General features: G+C 35.5%; 2 protein-coding genes and 1 long non-coding RNA gene across 3 annotated transcripts; 1 reads left to right on the top strand and 2 right to left on the bottom strand.

Moving 5' to 3' along the window:
- Positions 1–4,403: 4,403 nt before the first annotated feature.
- On the bottom strand, positions 4,404–8,225 carry LOC120346046 (uncharacterized). The gene is made up of 2 exons (XM_039415680.2): positions 7,605–8,225; positions 4,404–7,238 (listed from the first exon to the last, which is right to left on the bottom strand). The coding sequence occupies exons 1-2, from the start codon at positions 8,069–8,071 to the stop codon at positions 5,270–5,272; spliced, it is 2,436 nt and encodes an 811-aa protein (XP_039271614.2). The 5' UTR covers positions 8,072–8,225; the 3' UTR covers positions 4,404–5,269.
- Positions 8,226–9,506: 1,281 nt separating this feature from the next.
- LOC120346378 (cytosolic sulfotransferase 3-like) lies at positions 9,507–24,085 on the top strand. Its single transcript, XM_039416093.2, has 7 exons — positions 9,507–9,772; positions 20,799–20,912; positions 20,996–21,105; positions 21,605–21,737; positions 21,973–22,088; positions 22,500–22,671; positions 23,088–24,085. Exons 1-7 carry the CDS (start codon positions 9,541–9,543, stop codon positions 23,198–23,200), a joined length of 990 nt encoding a protein of 329 aa, XP_039272027.2. The 5' UTR covers positions 9,507–9,540; the 3' UTR covers positions 23,201–24,085.
- LOC144425630 (uncharacterized) lies at positions 11,779–12,146 on the bottom strand. Its single transcript, XR_013477562.1, has 2 exons — positions 12,075–12,146; positions 11,779–11,894 (listed from the first exon to the last, which is right to left on the bottom strand). It is a non-coding gene; the product is annotated as an uncharacterized LOC144425630 (long non-coding RNA).
- Positions 24,086–24,123: the final 38 nt, after the last annotated feature.

The following is a 24,123-nucleotide window of genomic DNA, read 5'->3' as shown; positions in this document are numbered from 1 at the left end:
AGAATGCGCCTCGACAGGAAATAATGTTAAAACGACAATCGCGTGACATCGCATCTAATATTTTTGAAGACCACAAACTTAGACTATAGTAGCTAACTTGTTCTAGGATATGATTTTAAAAGAATAGTATTTTCTTCAAATTCATATTCCCCAAATGCTCTTTTTGCCGTCTATGCTTTGAACAAAGGAATAAATCTATAATCCTCTTACACACTACATTCTATAGAATTGGAATCGAATGATTGTTTCAATATTTTCTTCATCATTGCAACTAATTTTAAGCTTGAGCTAAGCTGTTTCTCATCAGGAAGGTATGCTTCAAATTGTTCAACTGTAAATATTTGCGGTAATTATTCAATTTAAGTATTAGTCTAGTTTCTAGATGAAGGAACTTTTAAGGACAACATAACCCACTCAAAGATAGAAATTGATGATGAATCTTGTGTAGCGAGTACATAGAATAGTTACTGTGTATTATAATACTTTTCACCACTTATTGCTAATAGAGTAATAGTGCATGTCATTTGCCTGAAACAAGGTCGTTGCCAAATATCATTTTCTTCATGATTATTTTCATGGAACGTTAGATGCGAACAAGTTGAGGATGTCTTTTCCACCTCGCTCAAGTGTTGCTCATCTTTGTTTTATCGTTCTTTGTTAGCTAGAAAATTAGTTTCATCTCATATACTTACGTTAAGTTAAGGTTCTAAGTGTAATTCGTTATCTGATATTTGAATCAGTTCTATGATGAAACTGTACAATGTATATACATTTGGCCTACCACTTATTGTGTGTAGTATCGAACAGCAGATTATTTCTCTCTGTAGTTCATTGTGGACTTGCACGCAAAGTCCATATCTATAATGATTTTTGTTTCGTTTGAGACCAGCAGCGTCTCATATAGCGTAGCACTGGTGTCATACCACAAAATCACCAGTAAGTGCAAACAAATCTAACGCAAGTTCACTGCCGCATCAACCATTGATGCCCCCAATAAGCTCGGGAGAAAATCGGGCATCTCACAATTACGTTGAGAGAGGCGTGTAATTATCGACCAGGAAAATACCTTTTTCGCGAATCTTCATATTTTGTTACAGTGTCCTAATTTATTTGATACAAAAAAAGTATGTTCGAAACAAAACTGATACGAAAAAATTAAGTTACTAAACAAACTCCCAGGTTTGCAGCAGTTGCAAAACACTAAACTGGTTGCCTTGTTGGGCATTTTGTAATATTGAACTCTGGTTGGGAAGCATGAGGTTAAACAGATCATCTGGTGTAACTGAAGGATGATGCTAGAAAAGATGACCGACAAAGATTCTGCAAGTGCAAATAAATCAGTCTGGATGATGGACCTACAGGCAGTGCTTACCACAAAATAACCAGTGATTGCAAACAAACCTAACGCAAGTTCACTGCCGCATCAACCATCGATGTCCTATGACCCGGGACCTAGAACCAGAGCTAGTACATCCTATTACACAATATTATTTGAAGAATGTTCAAAGTCAACAGTTGCCAATGTTAGATCTCGTATTCCAGCCTGTTCAAGGAAATCTTCAAGGCCAATTGACTGCCATCGTAATTTTTGATAACTTTCTCACGAGTGTATTATATGAACTTTAGTGAATTATACTTTGAATTCATGTATTGAAGTTGTTTGTTCATGTTGATGTTGTAGGTTCAAAATAAGTTAGTGATGTTTTGATTGTATTATATTGTTTTAATTGTGAAATTTTACATTCCTCATATCAATTGAATAAAAACACATCTAGTCCAATGTTCATCATAGCCAAATTATAGTCACGGAGGTACATTGCATTTTGTGACATATTAATTCAATCAAAGTTACCCGCTAATTTTTTTTTCAATTATTGCCGAATGGACTTAGGTTATGCGAATAATATTGCACAACGCAGGGTGCGGGAATAAAAAAAATGTCAATTTTACCGCATATGAAATAAAATTTGTAAGTAATATGAATTCTAAAATAATTAATAATGAGATAAGATAAATCTAAATAAAGAAATTTTTGAAACAGATTGAGAAATGGGAAAGATATGAATTTTTTATTTTATTTACCCAAAATGCGAAAATATGACTTGGGTCATTTTTTTTATTAGGCTGGCGATAGATGTTTGAAGATATTGACCTAAGATTTACAGTTCACCTGTTTTTGGATACGATGCCAAAAGAATAGTATTTTCTTCAAATTCATAATCTTCATATGCTCTTCTTGCGGTCTCTGCTTCAAAAAAATGGAATGAATCTGTAACTTTTCCACTCGCTACATTTCATAGACTTAACATCGAATGATTGTCCCAACATTCCCTTCATCGTTGAAAACAACTTTTGAACTATAGGTTTTTTCTCATCGGGAAGGGAAGCTATGAATACTACTATTAACTACTATTTGACGTTTTTCTGTAATGTTATAATGAAAGAACTCTAAATTCACAACATTGCACACACTTAGTTCAAAATTGGATGCTGATAGTTGCAATGATGGAACAAGAAAAAATTACTAAAATGAAAACCTTATATTGTTCTATTAGCAAACAAAATATATATGAGAAGGATACTTCTCTATGACACATGATATTCGACCGGACTCCTGAACAGCATGTGAGGTTTTTATAAATAATTCATATTCTTTGAATCCCTTGAGGCGATCTTGAATTAGATTAGAAAATATTCTTTTGCTGGATGGTCCTAAATACTCAAACGCGACCAGCGCATTGGAAACTAATTTAAACCACAATCTGTTATCATATGAGTGTTTGATATACCCCAGCAGGTATAGAACTGAAATATCATATATTTTTCAGTCACGGCTCTCTTGAATATTCGCCCCCAAATTCTATATCATCAAAATATTACAAATAACCGATTGCAATAACACAATTCTGGCTGTTTTATATTCATATTTTGAACGCACTACGAAGTATATGAATCACGATACACGTGCATGAATGTATTAAAATATCTATGCTCAATTGGCATCATTAACCAACGAAGATTTTTGCAGCCGAGGCTCACCAATTCTGAATTAAACGCATTTGAAATAATACTCCCCGTTGTACTATGACCTTATCACAGTTAATCGCGCAATAAATGCCAACAACGTCTTTTTGCTCGTCTGTTTGCTTAGTCATGTTGGGTTTACGATAAAGTACTATTGAATTATCTTGTTTGTCCAAAGATAATCGTCCCTTAAATGCAAGTCCTATCCACAGCCCACGTCAGCTAAATTCGGCAATCGTGAGAGCCATGGAGAATATTCTTGAATGACAGTGCAGTTTTTGACTATTCTCCCTTCGATCTTGTTTTTCGCCTCCCGAATGACGGACATTGATTTTTTGTTGAAAATCCTTTATCCACGTGGAAATACTCTACAAACTCTTTCATAAAAGCGTAAGTCTTACATGAGCATTGTACTTGATTTGCAGTAGCCCTCGTATCAAAATCAAACCATTTGCCAAATATTCAATGGAGAATTTGATTATATGACCATCCACACACCTAATGTAATCAGCGCAACCGATCCATTACTTTCCACTGTTGCTGAACGAAGTTATCAATATCTTCACATCAGTGAGTAGATCTGGGAATAGTCGGTAAATCGGTGGACCGTTACTATAGATGGTTAATGGTTTCTATTAATTTAGTTAGACCGTTAACTGGCATCCAAGGTAGGCGTCCATTTTTCAGTGTGAATTCTCCTAATAAAAATTAATTTGCACATATACCTATTTTGTGATATATACTTCATAGTACCACTAATTGAGTTAAGCCATGAATGGCATGAAGGCAACAAATGACTTCGAAAACCATGACTGCTAGCAATAAAAATGTGACAATACAAAGTTCATGAACAGATGCAGATCTCACCATTCAATACAAATTATATGACACTAATTTTAGGAATAACATTCGAAACATGCAAATTCTGTGGAAACAACATAAGCAATGAAATATCTTCGGGAAGTAGTGCCAGATGCTGCGAGTTCACAATGTCGCCGCCGCACTGAATACAAAATTGAAACATTGACACGTAAGTTACATTGAATGTCCGAATCGGTATTAAAATAATATTTTTAAAATAGTTTGCATCTCTTTTGTGAAAGAGTGACCAAAAAGAACTACTAGAAGGGAATTTTCGATCCGTCCACAATTTCAAGCAATACTAAGGAAAGTTTATGACAAACTGCTTTATAATCAAAATGAGACGTGTTTTTCCATTTTAACACGTCAAATGAGACGGCGTTGTTTTATGCTGCGCCTTTGACCCCGCCAGTCGTTAACCGCCTGGTTAGCGGCTAAATTTTCCAAATTCCCAGCCCTAGCCATAGGAAGAAGTCCGAAACAGGTTCTATGAATCGAGTTTTGTTGCACATAGATGATGACTGGAAATTTTTTTCGGATTTTATGGCAATAGGCATATTTGAAAAAATTTCAAATCAACTTTCAAGTAAACACATTATTAGGAAAAAGGCAGTATATAAACGATTCTATATTTAGGATTTGAGAAGTAACACACATCAACGAAACTTGGCACAAAAGACTGTCATATACGCAGATGAAGTTTTCAGGCTTTTGGGTGTTCAATATTTTATTAGGTAGCCATCTGGGTATTTAAAAATCGAGATACTTTTTAATGAGATCTCCTTCATAAACAGATAAAAACTGTAATAGTTGAGGATTTTAGAAAACAAAAGAACAGCCGTTGGGAAACAGTCGAAGGAAGGACCTGGATTGTTGAACTGTTTAAATTAGCACCGTGCACGTGTGCACAGAGAAGAACGGATATCTGTGAGTGTTCTTAATTGAAATTAAAAAAGTTATATAAGCATATACGACTCTTCACGTTAACTTTCGGTGCTGTCTTTTATTTGACTCTAGCGGAGGCAGCTCTGGACAGTTGTAATCAACATCACAATATGATCAAATCCCAGAATTCCATTCGATACCGTTTCAACTCACAACATGAGTTTCGTGTCGTGCAAAATTCATCTATCTTAATTTGTTCAAGACAATTCAATTCTTTAATGAACATACCGTTCATACCATAGGTACAAAATCTGAGAGGTGGTGTTACGAGACAGTTTACAAACCCCCTAGGTTTTTTGGTGTTATTAGAAAACAATAAAGAACAAGTGCAAACACATCTTTTTGTGTGTTTAAAAACTCGACAAATCAAAATATAATTGGTAAATAAATGAAGAGAATAAACGTATATATTATGTGTAAAATAGATGAAATGTCTTTGTCACCACCAACCGTCCCATATATCGCTGGAATCCTCCTTCTTAATGGATTTTATGATTTTTATTTCATTTGTTTTGTCTGTTTTAGAGTACTGCATCATTTTTGCGGTTGAAAGTGCCAAAATTCTCCATTTGGGTAACCGTGTCTTCACTGTGAAAGCTGCTGAGTCAGTTGTACGTATTGAAATATTGGCAGATTTTTTTCTATTGTTGGAAGGTTGAAATATATCATCATTTGCTGAAAGTTCATCTTCATATTTTTGGTTGAGTGAGTACGGAACTGGAGGCTGTGCTTCTAGCATTTGTTCTTCGCTTTCAATACTGTTTGTCGATATTTGAGACATTGATAATTCGTGTGATGAATTATCAATATTCGCACATGCCAAAAATTGGTTACTGACGGAGCATGCATCTTCACCAGGTATTATGTTTTCCCTAGAGGGAGACTGATAATTCAACAACTGACTTTCTACATGACAAATCCTTTTTAAGATTATATGCGAGCTAGCTACATGTCGCATTGTTGATTTTTTCTCGAGTGGTCTACTCGTATTTTTTGCGAGTTTATGAACACTCGTTTTTCGGGAATGAGCTTTAGAGGGTTTTTGTTTCATAATCTCTATACGCTCTTCTTGCTCTTTAATCCGTATTCGTCCTTTATGTGTTGCATGTAAAGGAAGAATAACATTATGTAAAAGATGCGCAACTTTACGGTCACAATAATATGGCCTTTCATCTCCGTTGTTCCTTTCAAAATCTTCCCATATGCAGATAGCTAATCCGGCGATGGTCTCAAGTAAAGATGCCGTAAAAATCCCCACCACAAGCCAAACGATTGAACCAAACAGTAAAATCAGGACTGAAGGAATATACAATCGAATATTCGATGTCAATGCAAGAAAAAGGCTCGTTGAAGCGCACGTTAAACCGATTTTGAATGCACAAATTGCGTTTCTAGTTTCATAGTAAGCTTTTGTAACTGCCCTTTCAACTTGTTTGCTTCCTGAACATTTTAAAATAGTATCTCTCAGCTCTCCGTACACTCCAATGGAAATAGATGACAATGAAGAAAAATATCCCAGAAACTTTGTGCTGTTGAATCCATTTAAAAAGAGTTCGATTCTCTCCGTGGCATTTCCAGAAAATGAAGTAGCTGCAAGACTGCCCATATTATACCGCAGTACATCTTGAAAAGCGGTGGTTATTGGGTGATTATGAGATTTGAAATACCAGTTTGCTGCAGTTCCTGATAGTATGGCTGCTTGACATCGTCCAACTAATTCTAGAAACCATATATGGAACAACAATAATGGTAATAGTATCCAAGTATCAGTGTTAGCTTCGAATTCAACATATTGATTTGTTGCTGATGCTTTGATTTCTCGACAGCCCAATACTGAGAGAAACAACAAAACAGAGAGAAAAGTTGCTCCGGCATTTATGAATAAGGTGAGCAGAGGCTGGCTCAATATTTTTGGATTTTCATTTATGCAAAGTGATGCACTATGCCACAATCCCCTTGCTTTACTAAAGTTACCTCTTGATGAAATCAAGCAGTAAATTATAAAGGATTCTCCAAAAATACAGAACACGGATGTTAATAAATATGGAATCGTTCGCGATGTCGTAAATAATCTTTTATTGTTGTAAACAGCGTTTTCATAATCTGTCATGCCGGGAAGTAACTTGACCACATACGCTATCATGTATGAGCAGGCCAGTGATGTCATTAAGAAGGATGTCACATAACAGCACAGCGATGCATATTTTGGAAAGCGAACGAGAAGCATGTTCATAAATATGCTACCGATAAGTATGAGTACGAAAATTGATCCGCTTGCGTTCAGACTGCTTATTATATCATCAATGACGTAACTGAAAATAGTGAGGAAATCTGCAATTTCGACATAACCACCCTCCACTAGTGTCTCCTTTATACATCTGTTCAATATAACGATGCTGTTGCTGGCACTGTAAAATAAATGTGCAAATTTGCATATTAGATATGGTTGAAGAAATTCTCCAACTCGTTTTTTACTTTATTTAAAAAAAGACTATCTAAGAAAAATCTAACTGATTAAATATTGCAAGCCTGATGCGGCGTATTTTTTGGGTTTATCAATACTTTCAATTTCAAGGACTTGTTCTTCTTTTTACAAAATATTGCTCATGCTAGACATTTAGAAAGTTTGCCATACAATAGCAAATTGAAATTAGTATATAAATTAGATGAAAATAGACAGAATTTTCCCTATTATTTTGATTGGTAGCCGTTTTATGGTAGTCAAGTGACAATTAAAGCATACCACCTCATGTCTACTATACATGGCAACTCACTTCAATCGTTTTGGTGCACACGCGTCGTCACATCCATTTATCAATGTTGTATCATTGATAAAGTTGTAGCCATTTTCCCAAAATATGTTGGAACACATAGACGAGTTCTCCAACCACTCAGGACATTTTTTAACGCAGAATCTCAAGGTTGTATTGATGCATTGCATTCTCCACAAATACGTCGAATCGGCCTTTACGTCGCCCGATCCTTTAACGTCTTCAACCACACGCGAAGAGCTTGGATCGCCTCCACAAACGTTCCCCCATGAGTCGGTCCCAGCCCATACATACGACGGATAACATTTCTGAAAACAGTGCATGGATATTGAAACAAATGCAGCAACGAATAATATATAGCAGGCAAGAAATGGCAAGTCTCGGCATTGTCGCTTCCGCAATGGTATCGGTTTTGAATCATATTCTTCGTCGCCACCTACGGGATGCACGACATTAGGACTTGAACACATGCCCACACAACAAGAGGATGCCGTTGTTATATTCACTGTATTTCAGATTTTATACAGTCGCTTTTAAATATATTGCACGCTTATTGTGACTTCATAATTCAAAATGGTTTATTTCGTCCTATCCTTTATTCTAAGCGCAGTTTATTGAACGGGAGGCGGGAGACTCGACTACATGGATAACTTACCTGAGACAATTCGACTACCTAGACAAGAGTAATGATGAGTTGTCCGTATTGTCACATTTTCTACAAGGCATGTTATAATAAGACTATATAGATGTAATTTCGATTATTTCGGGGTTCCAATGGCAGGTAAAACACATCAATATTCTCACATTGACATTTTTATGTGCTTGAGCGACCTATTTTCGAAAGGCAGACAACATATCGGCCGAGTAATCGCTCTGCGAATTTGCGATATCGATGCTTGAGAGGAAGACCGAATACCGAGCGATCAGTCTGCGAAGTTACGATATCTATGCTCGAGAGACTGACAACTCACCTACTTGGATAGCGTTTCCCTAGTGCCGACTGATATTAGTGACAACTCAACGCCACACAATTTCAGTCCTGTCCATATATTTGAGCATCGCTCTCTTGTTTGCTTTAAAGGTTATATTACCCAAAGGTTCGCATTTGTAAATATTACAATGAGGTATATATTACAAGCTATTTCCATAAATTCTGCACCGTGTTGAGCAAACAATACATTATTTGCCGACGCTCATGTACAGTTTTACAGTATGAATTTATTGATTATAAATAGTTGAAACTTTTAAAATTTATTAAAGTTTAATACAGTCTTTGTATTGTTCGACGCTAACAGTACATTCCACAATGGAACGATAGTAATATATTTGAACCAACAATCTGCTATAGTGGTTTTCTTGCAAAGCATACACCGGAAAAAGTGCAGTCGTATAGGGTCAATTTGTACTACGTGATAAGACTAAGTAAACATTGTAACTCAAACTAGATAAATATATACGATACAGAAATTAGGTCATTGACGAGATCATTGAGTCAGATAGAAATGTGAACTCATTAAGTTTAGGCAGTTGTGCATGGGTGCAAAGTTTCATTTTTTTAGTGAATGTTGAAATTGAAATATCTTGTTTTGAAAATTGTACAGATTACGGCACATCATTTACCAATATCGTGAAGAAGCTGACTTCGGTAAAAATAGTTTGTCGTGGACTCAAAGAAACAAGTAGGCCTACATATAGAACGAGCTAATCCGAAATAATAGTGGTGGCTACTGGCTACTGCAGGCATCGAATTTTAGAACAATCATCTTTAGATGACTCAGGGCCGCAGTCGAGAGCAACGACATTTATTACTGATAATAAATAATAAAAGGAATGATACAGCATTTAATTGCATAGCGGTTCAACTATATAAATTTTTTTAATGATTTTCTATTATATACAAAGCTTAGATAGATAAGTTATATGAAACCAAAACATTATCATGAATCAGTTATTTGCTTCGATACCGAACAACAAAAAGATAATTGTTCAAGAACTGACAGCTCTGGTTGAACAAATTGTGCAACGTACATTCGACTTTGGTGCGCTTACATGTAGTGAATGGAAAGGATACAAGTTTATTCCGCTATTCGAAGCAGATACTGCAAAGCGAGCATATGACAATTACGAATTCGAAGAAAATACTGTTCTACTGGCATCTTTTCCGAAAACAGGTTTGCAGTTAAAAATATTTTACACACCGAGAAAACAATTAATTGAGCCTCATGCCTAATGGCAAAAGACTAAATTTCTCACACTCTTCAGTTATGAAAATCGCTCTACAAAGCATTTAATATCTATCCATGCTAACAAAAGCATGGCAGAATGTCTAAACAAACTGAAATTTGTCATGATAACCAAAACCTAGACGCAATCAAACCGAAACTACTAAAAATGCAAATTGGGTCTGGTGACAACATTTTCCATAAAAATAAATATTAAAAGCTTTTTACATCTACGCTTTGGGTGGATTTTAATGTATTGAGTATCAAACGTCTGATAATGTTCCCAATGACGACGGGTATATTTTCTCCTAACTCTATAATTCTTATGCATCTGTTAGTATAGATATGTTACTATATCTTTGTTGCGAAAGTTTAAAATAATTTGTAAAGATGTACTCAATTGGTTAAATGCAAGGATAGAATTTTATTGTGTTTTGTCTGTCATCCCAGACCAGTGAAAGATCCATATCATTTTATCTGGTTCCTTTTAATACAAAGAACCCCAGTATTGTCCGACAGCTACCAAACTTCATTGTACGATTTATTCAATGTAATAATCACATCAAATAGGAAAAGTCTGCGTGAAATGTATATTTACACACTGAAGCTTAGATTATGTACCAAAACGTACGAAAGGACAACACTAAAAGGCTGAAGGAAGAAACGGATGAAGTGGAGGGAAAACGGAAGTTGAAGTGTTCCCAAAGGTGAAAAATTAAAAAACACTAAAAGGCTGAACACTAAAAGGAAGAAGTGGATGAAATTTTTTCCGGCGGGTAGTTAGGTGGCTGAAGTCACTAAAAAGCTGAACACTAAAAGGAAGGGGGGATGAAATTTCTTCCGACGAATAATGAGGTGGTTGAAGTCACTAAAAAGCTGAACACTAATAGGAAGAAGTGGATGAAATTTTTTCCGGCGGGTAGTTAGGTGGCTGAAGTCACTAAAAAGCTGAACACTAAAAGGAAGAGGTGGATGAAATTTTTTCCGGCGGGTAGTTAGGTGGCTGAAGTCACTAAAAAGCTGAACACTAAAAGGAAGGGGGGATGAAATTTCTTCCGACGAATAATGAGGTGGTTGAAGTCACTAAAAAGCTGAACACTAAAAAGAAGAAGTGGATGAAATTTTTTCCGACGAATAATAAGGTGATTGACGTCACTAAAAAGCTGAACACTAAAAGGAAGAAGTGGATGAAATTTTTACCGACGAATAATGAGGTGATTGACGTCACTAAAAAGCTGAACACTAAAAGGAAGAAGTGGATGAAATTTTTTCCGACGAATAATGAGGTGGTCGAAGTCACTAAAAAGCTGAACACTAAAAGGAAGGGGGGATGAAATTTCTTCCGACGAATTATGAGGTGGTTGAAGTCACTAAAAAGCTGAACACTAAAAAGAAGAAGTGGATGAAATTTTTTCCGACGAATAATAAGGTGATTGACGTCACTAAAAAGCTGAACACTAAAAGGAAGAAGTGGATGAAATTTTTTCCGACGAATAATGAGGTGGTCGAAGTCACTAAAAAGCTGAACACTAAAAGGAAGAAGTGGATGAAATTTTTTCCGACGAATAATGAGGTGGTCGAAGTCACTAAAAAGCTGAACACTAAAAGGAAGAAGTGGATGAAATTTCTTCCGACGAATAATGAGGTGGTTGAAGTCACTAAAAAGCTGAACACTAAAAGGAAGAAGTGGATGAAATTTCTTTCGACGAATAATGAGGTGGTCGAAGTCACTAAAAAGCTGAACACTAAAAGGAAGAAGTGGATGAAATTTCTTTCTACGAATAATGAGGTGGTTGAAGTCACTAAAAAGCTGAACACTAAAAGGAAGTGGAGAAGAAGTGGATGAAATTTTTTCCGACGAATAATGAGGTGGTCGAAGTCACTAAAAAGCTGAACACTAAAAGGAAGAAGTGGATGAAATTTTTTCCGACGAATAATGAGGTGGTTGAAGTCACTAAAAAGCTGAACACTAAAAGGAAGAAGTGGATGAAATTTCTTTCGACGAATAATGAGGTGGTCGAAGTCACTAAAAAGCTGAACACTAAAAGGAAGAAGTGGATGAAATTTCTTTCTACGAATAATGAGGTGGTTGAAGTCACTAAAAAGCTGAACACTAAAAGGAAGTGGAGAAGAAGTGGATGAAATTTTTTCCGACGAATAATGAGGTGGTCGAAGTCACTAAAAAGCTGAACACTAAAAGGAAGAAGTGGATGAAATTTCTTCCGACGAATAATGAGGTGGTTGAAGTCACTAAAAAGCTGAACACTAAAAGGAAGAAGTGGATGAAATTTTTTCCGACGAATAATGAGGTGGTCGAAGTCACTAAAAAGCTGAACACTAAAAGGAAGAAGTGGATGAAATTTCTTCCGACGAATAATGAGGTGGTTTAAGTCACTAAAAAGCTGAACACTAAAAAGAAGAAGTGAATGAAATTTTTTCCGACGAATAATAAGGTGATTGACGTCACTAAAAAGCTGAACACTAAAAGGAAGAAGCGAATGAAATTTTTTCCGACGAATAATAAGGTGATTGACGTCACTAAAAAGCTGAACACTAAAAGGAAGAAGTGGATGAAATTTTTTCCGACGAATAATGAGGTGGTCGAAGTCACTAAAAAGCTGAACACCAAAAGGGAGAAGTGAATAAAAAAATTTCCGACGAATAATGAGGTGGTTGAAGTCACTAAAAACTGTACACTAAAAAGAAGAAGTGAATAAAGTTTCTTCCGACGAATAATGAGGTGGTTGAAGTCACTAAAAAGATGAACAGTAAAAGAAAGAAGTGAATGAAATTTCTTCCGGCGATTAATAAGGTGGTTAAAGTCACTAAAAAGATGAACACTAAAAGGAAGAAGTGGATGAAATTTCTTCCGACGGATAGTGAGGAATACTTGAAAATTTAATATATTAGGAATTGGGCAATTTAATGTTTGTTCTGTTCGTATTTATAAGACAATGTCCTCGTGGATTCGTTTTTTGGTAATTTTTTATCTGTTATGCTCAGTTCGAGCCTGGCGAATTGAAGGCCATGACATTCTCGTTATATTCTTTTTAATTTTGATGTAATGTGCAAATTAATATATATATATTTTCATATCTAGCTGTTCTAGATCAACAAACCTTGTAATTTATAATATGTTTGTGGCCCACCTCAAAATGCCTCTGAGGCTTACCAGTGGCCCAGGGCCCATTGGTTGAGAACCAGTGGTCTAACAGGACTTCGATTTGACTAATACATCATTATTCAAAGTCTTCGTGCGTGAACTGCTTGCAAAATTTATAAAAACAGATATTAAGTTCAAGGAATGAAATACGGAATCAAAAATAAATTATATTCGGGCACAATATCACGGCAATCTATGTACATAGATGTGTGGTCAACTGCGCGATTATTATTAATTTTTGATTCCTATTTTCGTATTTACGGCGATCCATGGACTTAAAATGTGTGGTAAACTGCCCGATTATAATTAATTCTTGATACATATTTTCGTATTTATAAAATAATAAAAGATATATATGCGGACATTGAAGTGCCCCAATATAAAAAATCCATTCGTATTTACGTACTCACGAAAAAATTGTCGCAAGTCAGAAATATAATTTATACTTTATCCCGCTTTTTGCAAATAATTTGGATAATGGTTGGTATTTAAAAGTATTTTTTACTAGGATGATTTTGTGTTGCGCAAAATGTTCAAATCTATGACCGATAGCACTATTTTAAATGCTTGCCGTATTAATTTAATTCTGATAACGTAACTAATGGTATATAAAAATATATCGCAGTAATCTGCAAACATTAAATGCATGGTAATATAGTCATGTTGTAGATAACAGTTATTCCATTGTTTATTGTATGCAAATTCCTTCATATACTATAGATCAGTAGTCGGCAACCACCGGGCCGCGGCCCATCGCCGGTCCGCGGAAAGGTCACTACCGGTCCGCAGAAAGGTGACATGAAAACGTACAATGCCATTGTTATCTTCATGTGAGGTTGGGTTTTTAAAATGGCAATTACAAAAACGAAAGATCGAAGTGGGTTTAACGTAAGAAATACGTTACGTGAATAGTATCACCTTCGTTTTTGAATGAATTGTCAACATACATTTTCTAACGCATATTATTTATTAGATTAGTTCGTTTGTATAAAGGTGGTCCGCCAAAATTTTGGTCAGGCTTTACCGGTCCGTTACTGAAAAAAGGTTGCCGGCCACTGCTATAGATCATTGATTTTCAACCGGCGAGAGACCTCCGGGCGTTCTGCGGAAAATTGCTTTTTTTGCAGTATTATGACGTCATAACTGATGGATTTATATAAATTTCACAAAGCGCTGTTCACAACCGCTTCCAATCTTGCTATCATTTTCTACTACCTATCTTTGCGAAATGAGTTTTTTAAGCATGGCCGGTCTAGGGCTGTGCAAAATATTCGAATAGCGAATACAATATTAAAATATTCGAATGCCATTTTACTGTTCGTATGTACAATACCACATAATCTGTACCGCTTTGCTTGGGCACGGAATTCACGCCGGTAAATCGATCGCTTGGATTACGCGAGAATTCACCCTCGGCTTCCACTGTTATTTTGCAAAAAGCGTGCCGACACTAGTCCGTAAATGTAGAAACGTCAACCCAAATAAGATATCTAAAATAAAGTTACCAGCCTCCGCATGCATGACCCGAATAGAAAATCATTTTCGGAAATTAAGAGTTACAAAGACGTTTTCGATACATGGTGAAAACGGCAATTATAGGTCGTCAGAAAATTCGAGTTATATAATTGGTACTCCTGTAATATGCAAACCAAGACGTTGGACACCAGAACGTAGTATGTGTACCAGGTTAGGCCAAAATTTTGTTCAAATTTTCCTCATTTTAGTTCTATTACGAGTTCGGGGACTAGCCAGGTGACTCCTATAGTATTCGTACCTGAAGTTATGGCCTGACCCTAACTTGGTACACATACTACGTTCGTGTGTCCGCCATCTTGGTTCACATACCACGGGAGTACCATATAAATAGCATAGATTTGAAAATGGCGAGTCAGAGTTTTGAAAAGCCGGTATAAAAACATATAACCAGATAAGAAATGACAGGCCATACTTTCTTTTAATGGACTTTCTAATAGCTCGGCGTGTATTTTTAGTGATCCATTTCATCCTTGACCAAATAATGTTTCAAAAATGTGAACATTATACTCGACCATGGATGGAGTCATCATCGGAATTGACTACATTTGTTGCATTTTGAAGCTTTTCTTGCAGTATTAATTAGGGCGTGGCATCATCAAAATCGTCAAGTGGAGTGTTGAATTTGCAAATTCCGTAAATAAAATTATGAATTTCCCGGTAACGATATTAGCTATGATATTGGTCGGGGTATTGATTTGTTGTAAAATAAATGGTGACTTGAGGTGATTAATTATAATTAGCGTCTTCCCTTCTACTAGGTACGAAAAGCACTTGGGCACAAAATTGTTTACAATTTTTTGGTATCAGGTCGCGTATGTAAAATATCGTTCAAGAGTGCTGCCAAACGACAACGTAGAAATGCCTTTATTTCAGATTTTAAATCAACATTCTTTATTCACGCAATCACAGCTTCACAGATTTATCTAATCACAGTATCAAATTGATTTTTTTCGAAAATAACACTGAGCCTAAGAAAGTCAATTGTCGTCTTAATAATAAATGTGTGCATCCCGTTGACGATAATGATAATATTATTTGCTTAAAACTGGGACGTTTAATTTGCAAACGGCGATAAGTTAGATCAGAGTCGGCGCAAAAGATAAATATCAAAATACAATTAATTTGGCTTTGAAATCACTCCGTAATGTCATTAAAATCTGTCGCTGATGTGAACTCATAGTTATATCAATAATATGAAATCTCGATCTCCGCCGACCCACGGAAATTAATAGCTGTGCGGAAGAACAAATGGCGGGAATTTAAAAACGTTCAGGCTTTGTTGCCGATTTTCAATGTTTCTATTAATTTCCAAATCTACCTCCGACGTTCTGGACCCTGCTGCGTATAAAAATAGTCGGTATTGGACTATTCGGTATTTGTTAAGAATATTCGAATTATTTGATTCGAAAAAAATATTCGATTTTGCCCACCCTTTTCTTGGCCGCCATAAGAGTATAAAAACACGAAAAATTGAGAGTCGTCGAGAAAGAGCTGCGTGTTTGTCTCTCTCAATTAAATTCCAGCCAGAATAAAAAATTGAAACTCATCGAAACAGGCCCAGATATTACATTAAAATACCATTTCTGTTCCTAGCTCATCGGTAGCTCTGAATCGGAATATGTGTAACGTCTTTTCCAGCTGAAGTTGACAAGCTAATATTAATCTCGTTAATTTATTTTTTTCCGAAATGATCGATGTCAGTTAATTGCATAATATAGTTTATTTCCAAAAATCTCATTTGGTGTTCCGTCACAATTTTAGAATAAAAAAAATGTTCCGCGATACAAAAAAGGTTGAAAATCACTGGTGTACGAGGTTAGGGATCAGGTTGTGCGACATCTTGGTGCGCATACTTCAGTAGTACCAATATTTCAATTTCAACGAAGTTTAAATTAAATTTCAATCAAAATTAAATGTTTTCTAGAAGTCGGTATCTGATCGTTTATCAATTCATGTCAAGGCGTACCATAACTTAGTCGCAGAGAAGGTGTGCTGTTGCATATTTTTAACAAAATTGCAACGAACTTTCGGGTATACGATCCATTTAAATTTGCGTGTGATAGAAACTTAGGTCATTCAGTGGAATACTCGATTGACAGATTGAAGGAAATTAATTACCCACACAGCACGTCAGCATCTCGAGTGATGATCAGGGTGTGTTGCGCTGAACATGAAAATGAATGAAGGCAGATCAATAAAAGTAAATAACGAAAAATTCATTTACATTCCCGTCTTGCAATTGGTGTTATTTGGAGTGTTTGTTTTTCTTCGCTAAATGGCTCTCTTCCTTTCGAATCGCGTAAATCAGATTCGAAAAAATTGCGATTTGAATCGATTCAATTCATAAATCTAAAAAGGGCATGCCTACTCATCAGTCCGCTTTCAGGGTCTTCATCCAATCTCACTTCCGTCGGGATATGTTTTGGCTATTTAACTCTCCCAATGTTCGGTATTTCAGTGACTTCAACCGCCTCAAAATTGATAAGACAAAATATCATCTAACCCTAACGTACTTCTTCCTTATAGTGTTTCGATTTTTAGTGACTTCAGCCACCTCACCACCCGTCGGAAGAAATTTCATCCACTTCTTCCTTTTAGTGTTCAGCTTTTCAGTGACTTCCGCCACCTCATTATTCGCCGGAAGAAATTTCATCAACTTCTTCCTTTTACTGTTCAGCTTTTTAGTGACTTCAACCACCTCATTATTCGCCGGAAGAAATTTCATCAACTTCTTCCTTTCACTGTTCAGCTTTTTAGTGACTTCAACCACCTCATTATTTGTCGGAAGAAATTTCATCCACTGCTTCCTTTTAGTGTTCAGCTTTTCAGTGACCTCCGCCACCTCATTATCCGTCGGAAGAAATTTCATCCATTTCTTCCTTTTAGTGTTCAGCTTTTTAGTGACTTCAACCACCTCATTATTCGCCGGAAGAAATTTCATCAACTTCTTCCTTTTACTGTTCAGCTTTTTAGTGACTTCAACCACCTCATTATTCGTCGGAAGAAATTTCATCAACTTCTTCCTTTTAGTGTTCAGCTTTTTAGTGACTTCAACCACCTCATTATTCGTCGGAAGAAATTTCATCCACTGCTTCCTTTTAGTGTTCAGCTTTTTAGTGACTTCAACCACCTCATTATTCGTCGGAAGAAATTTCATCCACTTCTTCCTCTTAGTATTCAGCTTTTCAGTGACCTCCGCCACCTCATTATCCGTCGGAAGAAATTTCATCCATTTCTTCCTTTTAGTGTTCAGCTTTTTAGTGACTTCAACCACCTCATTATTCGTCGGAAGAAATTTCATCCATTTCTTCCTTTTAGTGTTCAGCTTTTTAGTGACTTCAACTACCTCATTATTCGTCGGAAGAAATTTCATCAACTTCTTCCTTTTACTGTTCAGCTTTTTAGTGACGTCAATCACCTTATTATTCGTCGGAAAAAATTTCATCCACTTCTTCCTATTAGTGTTCAGCTTTTTAGTGACTTCAACCACCTCATTATTCGTCGGAAGAAATTTCATCCACTTCTTCTTTTTAGAGTTCAGCTTTTTAGTGACTTCAACCACCTCATTATTCGTCGGAAGAAATTTCATCCACCTCTTCCTTTTAGTGTTCAGCTTTTTAGTGACTTCAGCCACCTAATTACCCGTCGGAAGAAATTTCATCCACTTCTTCCTTTTAGTGTTCAGCCTTTTAGTGTTTTTTAATTTTTCACCTTTGGGAACACTTCAACTTCCGTTTTCCCTCCACTTCATCCGTTTCTTCCTTCAGCCTTTTAGTGTTGTCCCGTACGAAACATGGTACGGTAGGTAAAAGTCAAAGGTAAAATCTTTGAAACGAAGTTTACGCAAAGAACAAGCATGTGATAACTCATGCACCAGTACTTTGATGACAAACTTCCCATGGCATTCACCGAATTTTTTACGAAGCAGAGTAATATCCATTCCTACTCTACCAGATCGGCTTCATCAGGTTCATTCCATGTCCCAAGGTACTCCTCGAGCAGAACACAGAAATCCATTAAATATATAGGTGTGAAACTGTGGAACGCTTTACCTAATACCATTAGATCCCTAGCATATTGCACTTTTAAAAGAGACCTGAAAAATAAATATATCGGTGAATATCTCTCCTCTTATACCAGTACGGGTACCGCCACCGGTAACCATTGAAATTTCTACTAAGATCGCTTACTTTTTATTACCGTAACGATCTGGCCTACACTGGCTAACGTCAATCAACCCGAACGAAAATAGGTGCAAGGAGTCGGAATCCGAGAGTATCTACTACATTAATAGTTGATTCAAAAATCGTTCAGAGTGGAGAGCGATAGCTTATTGCCCTTAACCTACGTTCGCTATTATTTTCAATGACCAGGCCGTTTTATCTTTTCCTCTTTATTATGTACATTATATAGATGTAATAGTTTGTTTGTATTCCTCATTAGACCTTATCAATTTTTCGTAAGTGTCTCCTAAATTGCATTTGCTGTAAATATTTTCGATTTACTGTTTGCCTTATATTGCTTTTAGTTGCATATTCCGCCAAACTTACATTCCTATATTTTTTCTGTGCTTTTATCTTGCTTTCCTCGCGTTTTTATTAGTTGTTAGTAATTATTCCGTGAAAGTTACATTTTCTGTTTTACTGTGTCATAATCGCATACATTTCGAATGTCGCTGTAATTGTATCAGTTGTGACTTATTCCTAGGATTTATTCATTTTATCCCTCATTTAATTATGTTTATTCTAACCTGTAGCGCTGTAGGTGTCGCTGCTTGAAGACCTTCTTAGGTCCCTCGCGACTCCGGTCACGCAAAAACATGATTAGTACTGTAATTTATTCATTATGTCACTTTATTTTTGAACGTGTTTTTTTTGTGATGACAAAATAAACGATTGATTGATTGATTGATTGATTGATATGAACGGTATATGGGCCATTCCAAGCAAAAGTTGAATTCCATCATTTTTTTTGAAAAGTGTAGTGAAAGTATTTTTTTTTTTTTTGATATCAAAAGACATTGGAATATTATTGGACTGCATTCATTTCATCGAACAATTTAAAATTTCAGGTTTTTGATGGTTTATAAAAAATGGCCTGAAATGTAGAAATTTTGGTATATTGACATATTTTGTGATGATTCCTGACACAAAGTGTTTGATTGTATGGTACAGTTATTTCATATGAAATTGACGCACTGGATTTAAGTTAAAGTTTAAATGTTTGCAGTGCTGTAGGACATTTCTTCACCCATTTAACGATTTAATTCCAGAATTTTAAGAGATAATAGAGGCCACTATTCCGAAGCGGAAAAATGTCCTGTTGTGTCACGTCCTGTCGTGTCACATACAATATGCACATTGTTGGCATGGATTTACAGTGTTACATTAAGTAACTTGAGCAACACATAGAGGGGTCGTTCAGCTACTCCACCAGAAAATATTATGGGCTCCTGCTGTACCATTGCAAAAATTTACAGCACAACACAACGTACTGTTATTGCATGGTGGATTTGCCGTCCTGTAGTGTCACGCTATATTTTACTATATTGTTTGTATCTACAAGTAAGTCTTGGGTGTAACTTTTGTGCAATTTTTTACATATTCAATAAAGCAACTGATTGAACAATGAAACAAAACATGTAGCTGAAAATATATTGCATCCAACAACATGCAAAATTTCTGGAATTGTCCTGTAGTGTCACTTGGAATAGCCCATATGCGCGATATATATAACATACATGGGCACACGCTTAATCGGAGAGAGAACTGGTTCCAACAAATTACAAAAAATAGGATGCCATAATAATGGACTTTGCGATTGCTGTAATGTTTCAGTGACAGTATAACATTTTCTAATGAACTGTCGTGCATATAGAAATGAAAGACACACACTTAAGATGAAATGCCGCGATTAAGTACACCAAGAGAGTACTATAGGCATATAAAAAGTTTGGTTCAAATTATCTTGCGCAAAAGACTTAAATTGTTGAAAGCGCCATATATTTTCATATTACACACACACACAAAATTGTGTGGTAAATATTTCGAAATTAGGCCTTCGTTCTATGCAGGTATTGGTGTATTCAATTTAACAGAATGTGATCTTTGAAACAAACACTTGCTTCAGTAAATAACACTGCTTAGTTTTAAATATTTCAATATCGTCGCATGTTGCTTGAACCATGTTGAGCTATATAAAAATTTTAGTTTAAATTTTGAACTATTAAAATTAAATTTTCAACAATTTTAGTTTATATTAAAATTGTCATTCTAGGAACTAATTGGACGGCCGAAATTATTCGCCAAATATTTTACGGGCAAGATGAAAAGCTCGATGCTATTTCTAAGTCGATACCTCCAGCGTTGTCAATGCTAGAAATTTGGAAGGGTGAGTAACTTAAATTTTAATATATCTCTTGATTGATTTTACACAGAACTAATAGCATAATGATTGAATATATTTTTATGCAGCTGAAAAGCTTGATCTGATGGAGCACCTACCTTTACCACGTAAGCTATTTGCAACTCATCTTCCGGCTGAATTGATAAACATCGACAAGTTAAAAAAGAAAAACGGAAAGGTATTAAATCTACAATTTTGAATACAAGACAAACAACGCACCTCTCAGACCGAAATCAGGAGTTATCACTGATGTGGCGACTAAGATTAGCCGCATCACAAGTTTTGTTGCCTTGCCATATCTCTATAATTTTTTTCAAATTATCTCCATTTCATAGTTTAATGAATGTTCTTCGTTAGTTATTCATTGACATAACCTACCTTAAGTTGATTATATATATATATACTTTGAACAAAGATCTCGTGTATAAAATCGGCCACAAAAATCTAGCACGATATTCGATTGGTAGAGCTACTTCATTATTACGCAATGGCCTTCCTATTGACTTAAAATATGGTATCTCACTGAAGCAATTTCTGGTTCAACAGCACATTTTTTATTATGCTTCATGCGTATAACTCACATTAACAATGAGGCTGAAATTTATACTATATAAGAAGTAGAAATCCATATATTGTTTTTGTCATAACAAATTTACTTTCTTTTTCTATGTCTAAAGGTTGTTGTTCTTGTGAGAAATCCAAAAGATCAAGCGGTTTCTTGGTATCACTTTTCGAAAAATCATCATTTTGATTCGGTGCGTGACGTGTTAAGCAGCGATTGGAATCAATTTTTGTCAGATTACGTGCAAGGTAATATTGTAGCTAAAATCGTAACACGACTATAAAATACAGGTAGCAGGTAATAATAGATATGAAGTGGACTACATGGCTTGTTTTCAAAATCAAGAAGCATGTGCAGCTCAAATTTAATATTTGGACCGCTGGTTGAGTTACCCTGAACTATAGAGAGCCAAAACATGAAATGCGATAGTATTCTTGTTTTGATCTTGAATTGTATGCTTTTCGTGACTTGTCTTTCTTTCAGGCAAGCACCCTCTTATAACAAAACCGGGTGAATGGTATCCTGAATTTTTGCTGGGGTGGAATAAGCACAAAGGTGATAGTAACGTCATGTTTCTAATATTTGAAAATATGAAAAAGGTTAGTAATATGTAGGCAACTTCTCACTCGGTTAGCAGCTTATATTTTTCACACGCCTAAATCAGATACAAGCACAGGGCGACTACCAAGAATAAGTGTTGTTTTAATCGTCAATATCATAAATTTCAACACAGACCCATCTTTTAATTTGCGCTATTAATTTATTAGACAGTAGACACAAAGTATAACGATGGATCGTTTAGCTAATTTGTTGTTAATGTTGTGGGCAATCGCTTTCTCTGCAACTTCGCTGTTTCATTTTATTTACGGGAACATTTTTATACGTTAAAGAGTGTATAGCCTCTAAAACAATTGTTATTAGTTTAATTAAAGCAATTGCTTTCCATATAGTTATGTAAATTATTGATATTATTTCCTAATAAATATTATTATTATATATTACTCAACAAGGATATTAAGAGGGAAATTCAAAGATTAGCTACATTTTTGGAAGTTGATATAACAGATAAAAGAGTAGCAGCGATTGCTGAATCTACATCGTTTGGCGCCATGAAAAAAAATGCAGAATTAGGCAGAAGTGAATTCGCGAAAGTACAGAATATCATGACAATGATGAGAAAAGGTAAAAACAAATTAATCATTAATTAAATTAACAGGATATTTACAGAGAAGGTTTCGTAATAATGCTTTATCTCAGTTGAGATATCATGCTTACACTAATTAGAAGTAAAAGAGAACCGAAGTTTCACATAGAATTTGTTAATATATTTACATATACTATTATCTTCCACAGTAACTGTGTTTTTTTCAAACATGCTTTACTGCAAAACAGCCCTTTTCAATTTATTCATCATTGACAAATCTTCAAACCACGTGCGAAGTTTCGTACTTTCCCTTGCAACTTTTTCGTAAGAAAAATTATCAGCACACAAATGTTTTTTGAATTACTAGTCTCGCGAGACGTCGGCTGTTTTGTAATGATAATAATATTAAAATGCCAGATCCTGTGTCACATAGCAAACATAAAATGTATTTTAGGGCAGGTTGGAGGATGGAAAGAGACGTTTACCGTTGCACAGTCTGAATTAATGGATAAAATAATAGAAGAAAAGCTTGGCCATACGGACATCAAATTTACATACATGCTTTGATATCTTAGCATTTATATGAAGTATACGAGTTTCATCTTCTGATATTACAAATCTAAGCTATAATTGAAATGATTCTACTGGTATTAGAGTTTTCATTGGTCTGAAAAGTTATCTAATGGCGAGAGGAATTCTTTTATGAACAAAATACTGTATTACATAACAATTCAGGTTAGATACAAGCGATAACAGAAAATAATCATATGAATATGATGCAATATATAAACTTTCGTCCGTTATGAGAATTTTCATTTTAAGATATATATTTGGTGGAGGATTGATCCTGTCGTGAATGTCTTTTATTAGATTGGTAGACAGGGACAGTGACGTAAATTGCATATGTATGCGAGGAGAAACGCACTTGTAATCATTAAGTAGTAAAATTTGAAATCAAATTTTCCGTTCTTTGCGGTGATAGTCCAGTTTTCCCAAATTTAATACCAACAAGAATTTAGTACAATATCAACCTAATAGCCTCACCATAGAACTCTTAGTTTACCAACAATATGTAAAATTTCGATTCATGTTCAAGTAATTTCATTTGTGCGAGGTTTACACTACTGCGACTTGTAGTTTGGAATTCCTTCACTTTCACCAAGTGCAACATCAAAAACTTTATTGTCTTTGAAAAAACTCTGAAGATTAGTAGGGGCGCTTTTTAGGCTCCAAATAGCACAGTGGTAGTAACGACTTTTCATATGAAGTCAAACGAAACCCCTATCACCACGTTCCTATCGATTAGCTGTACGAACATATGTCAGGCCATATATATACAGAAATTAAACAATCCGTACAACTCATTATGTGAATATTTGTAAACTCGTTCATTCTTTGGACTATCTGTCCAATCATTCATTAATATGCGAAATAAACACATATTAATAGGTGTACAAGTGTGATTTTTCTCGCGTGTCTTTGGTGGTAAT

The sequence above is a fragment of the Styela clava genome, chromosome 8, assembly GCF_964204865.1.
Source record: "Styela clava chromosome 8, kaStyClav1.hap1.2, whole genome shotgun sequence".
NCBI lineage: Eukaryota > Metazoa > Chordata > Ascidiacea > Stolidobranchia > Styelidae > Styela > Styela clava.
The sequence above is the reverse complement of the archived record's forward strand: the minus strand, read 5'-3'. Positions and strand labels throughout refer to the sequence as shown.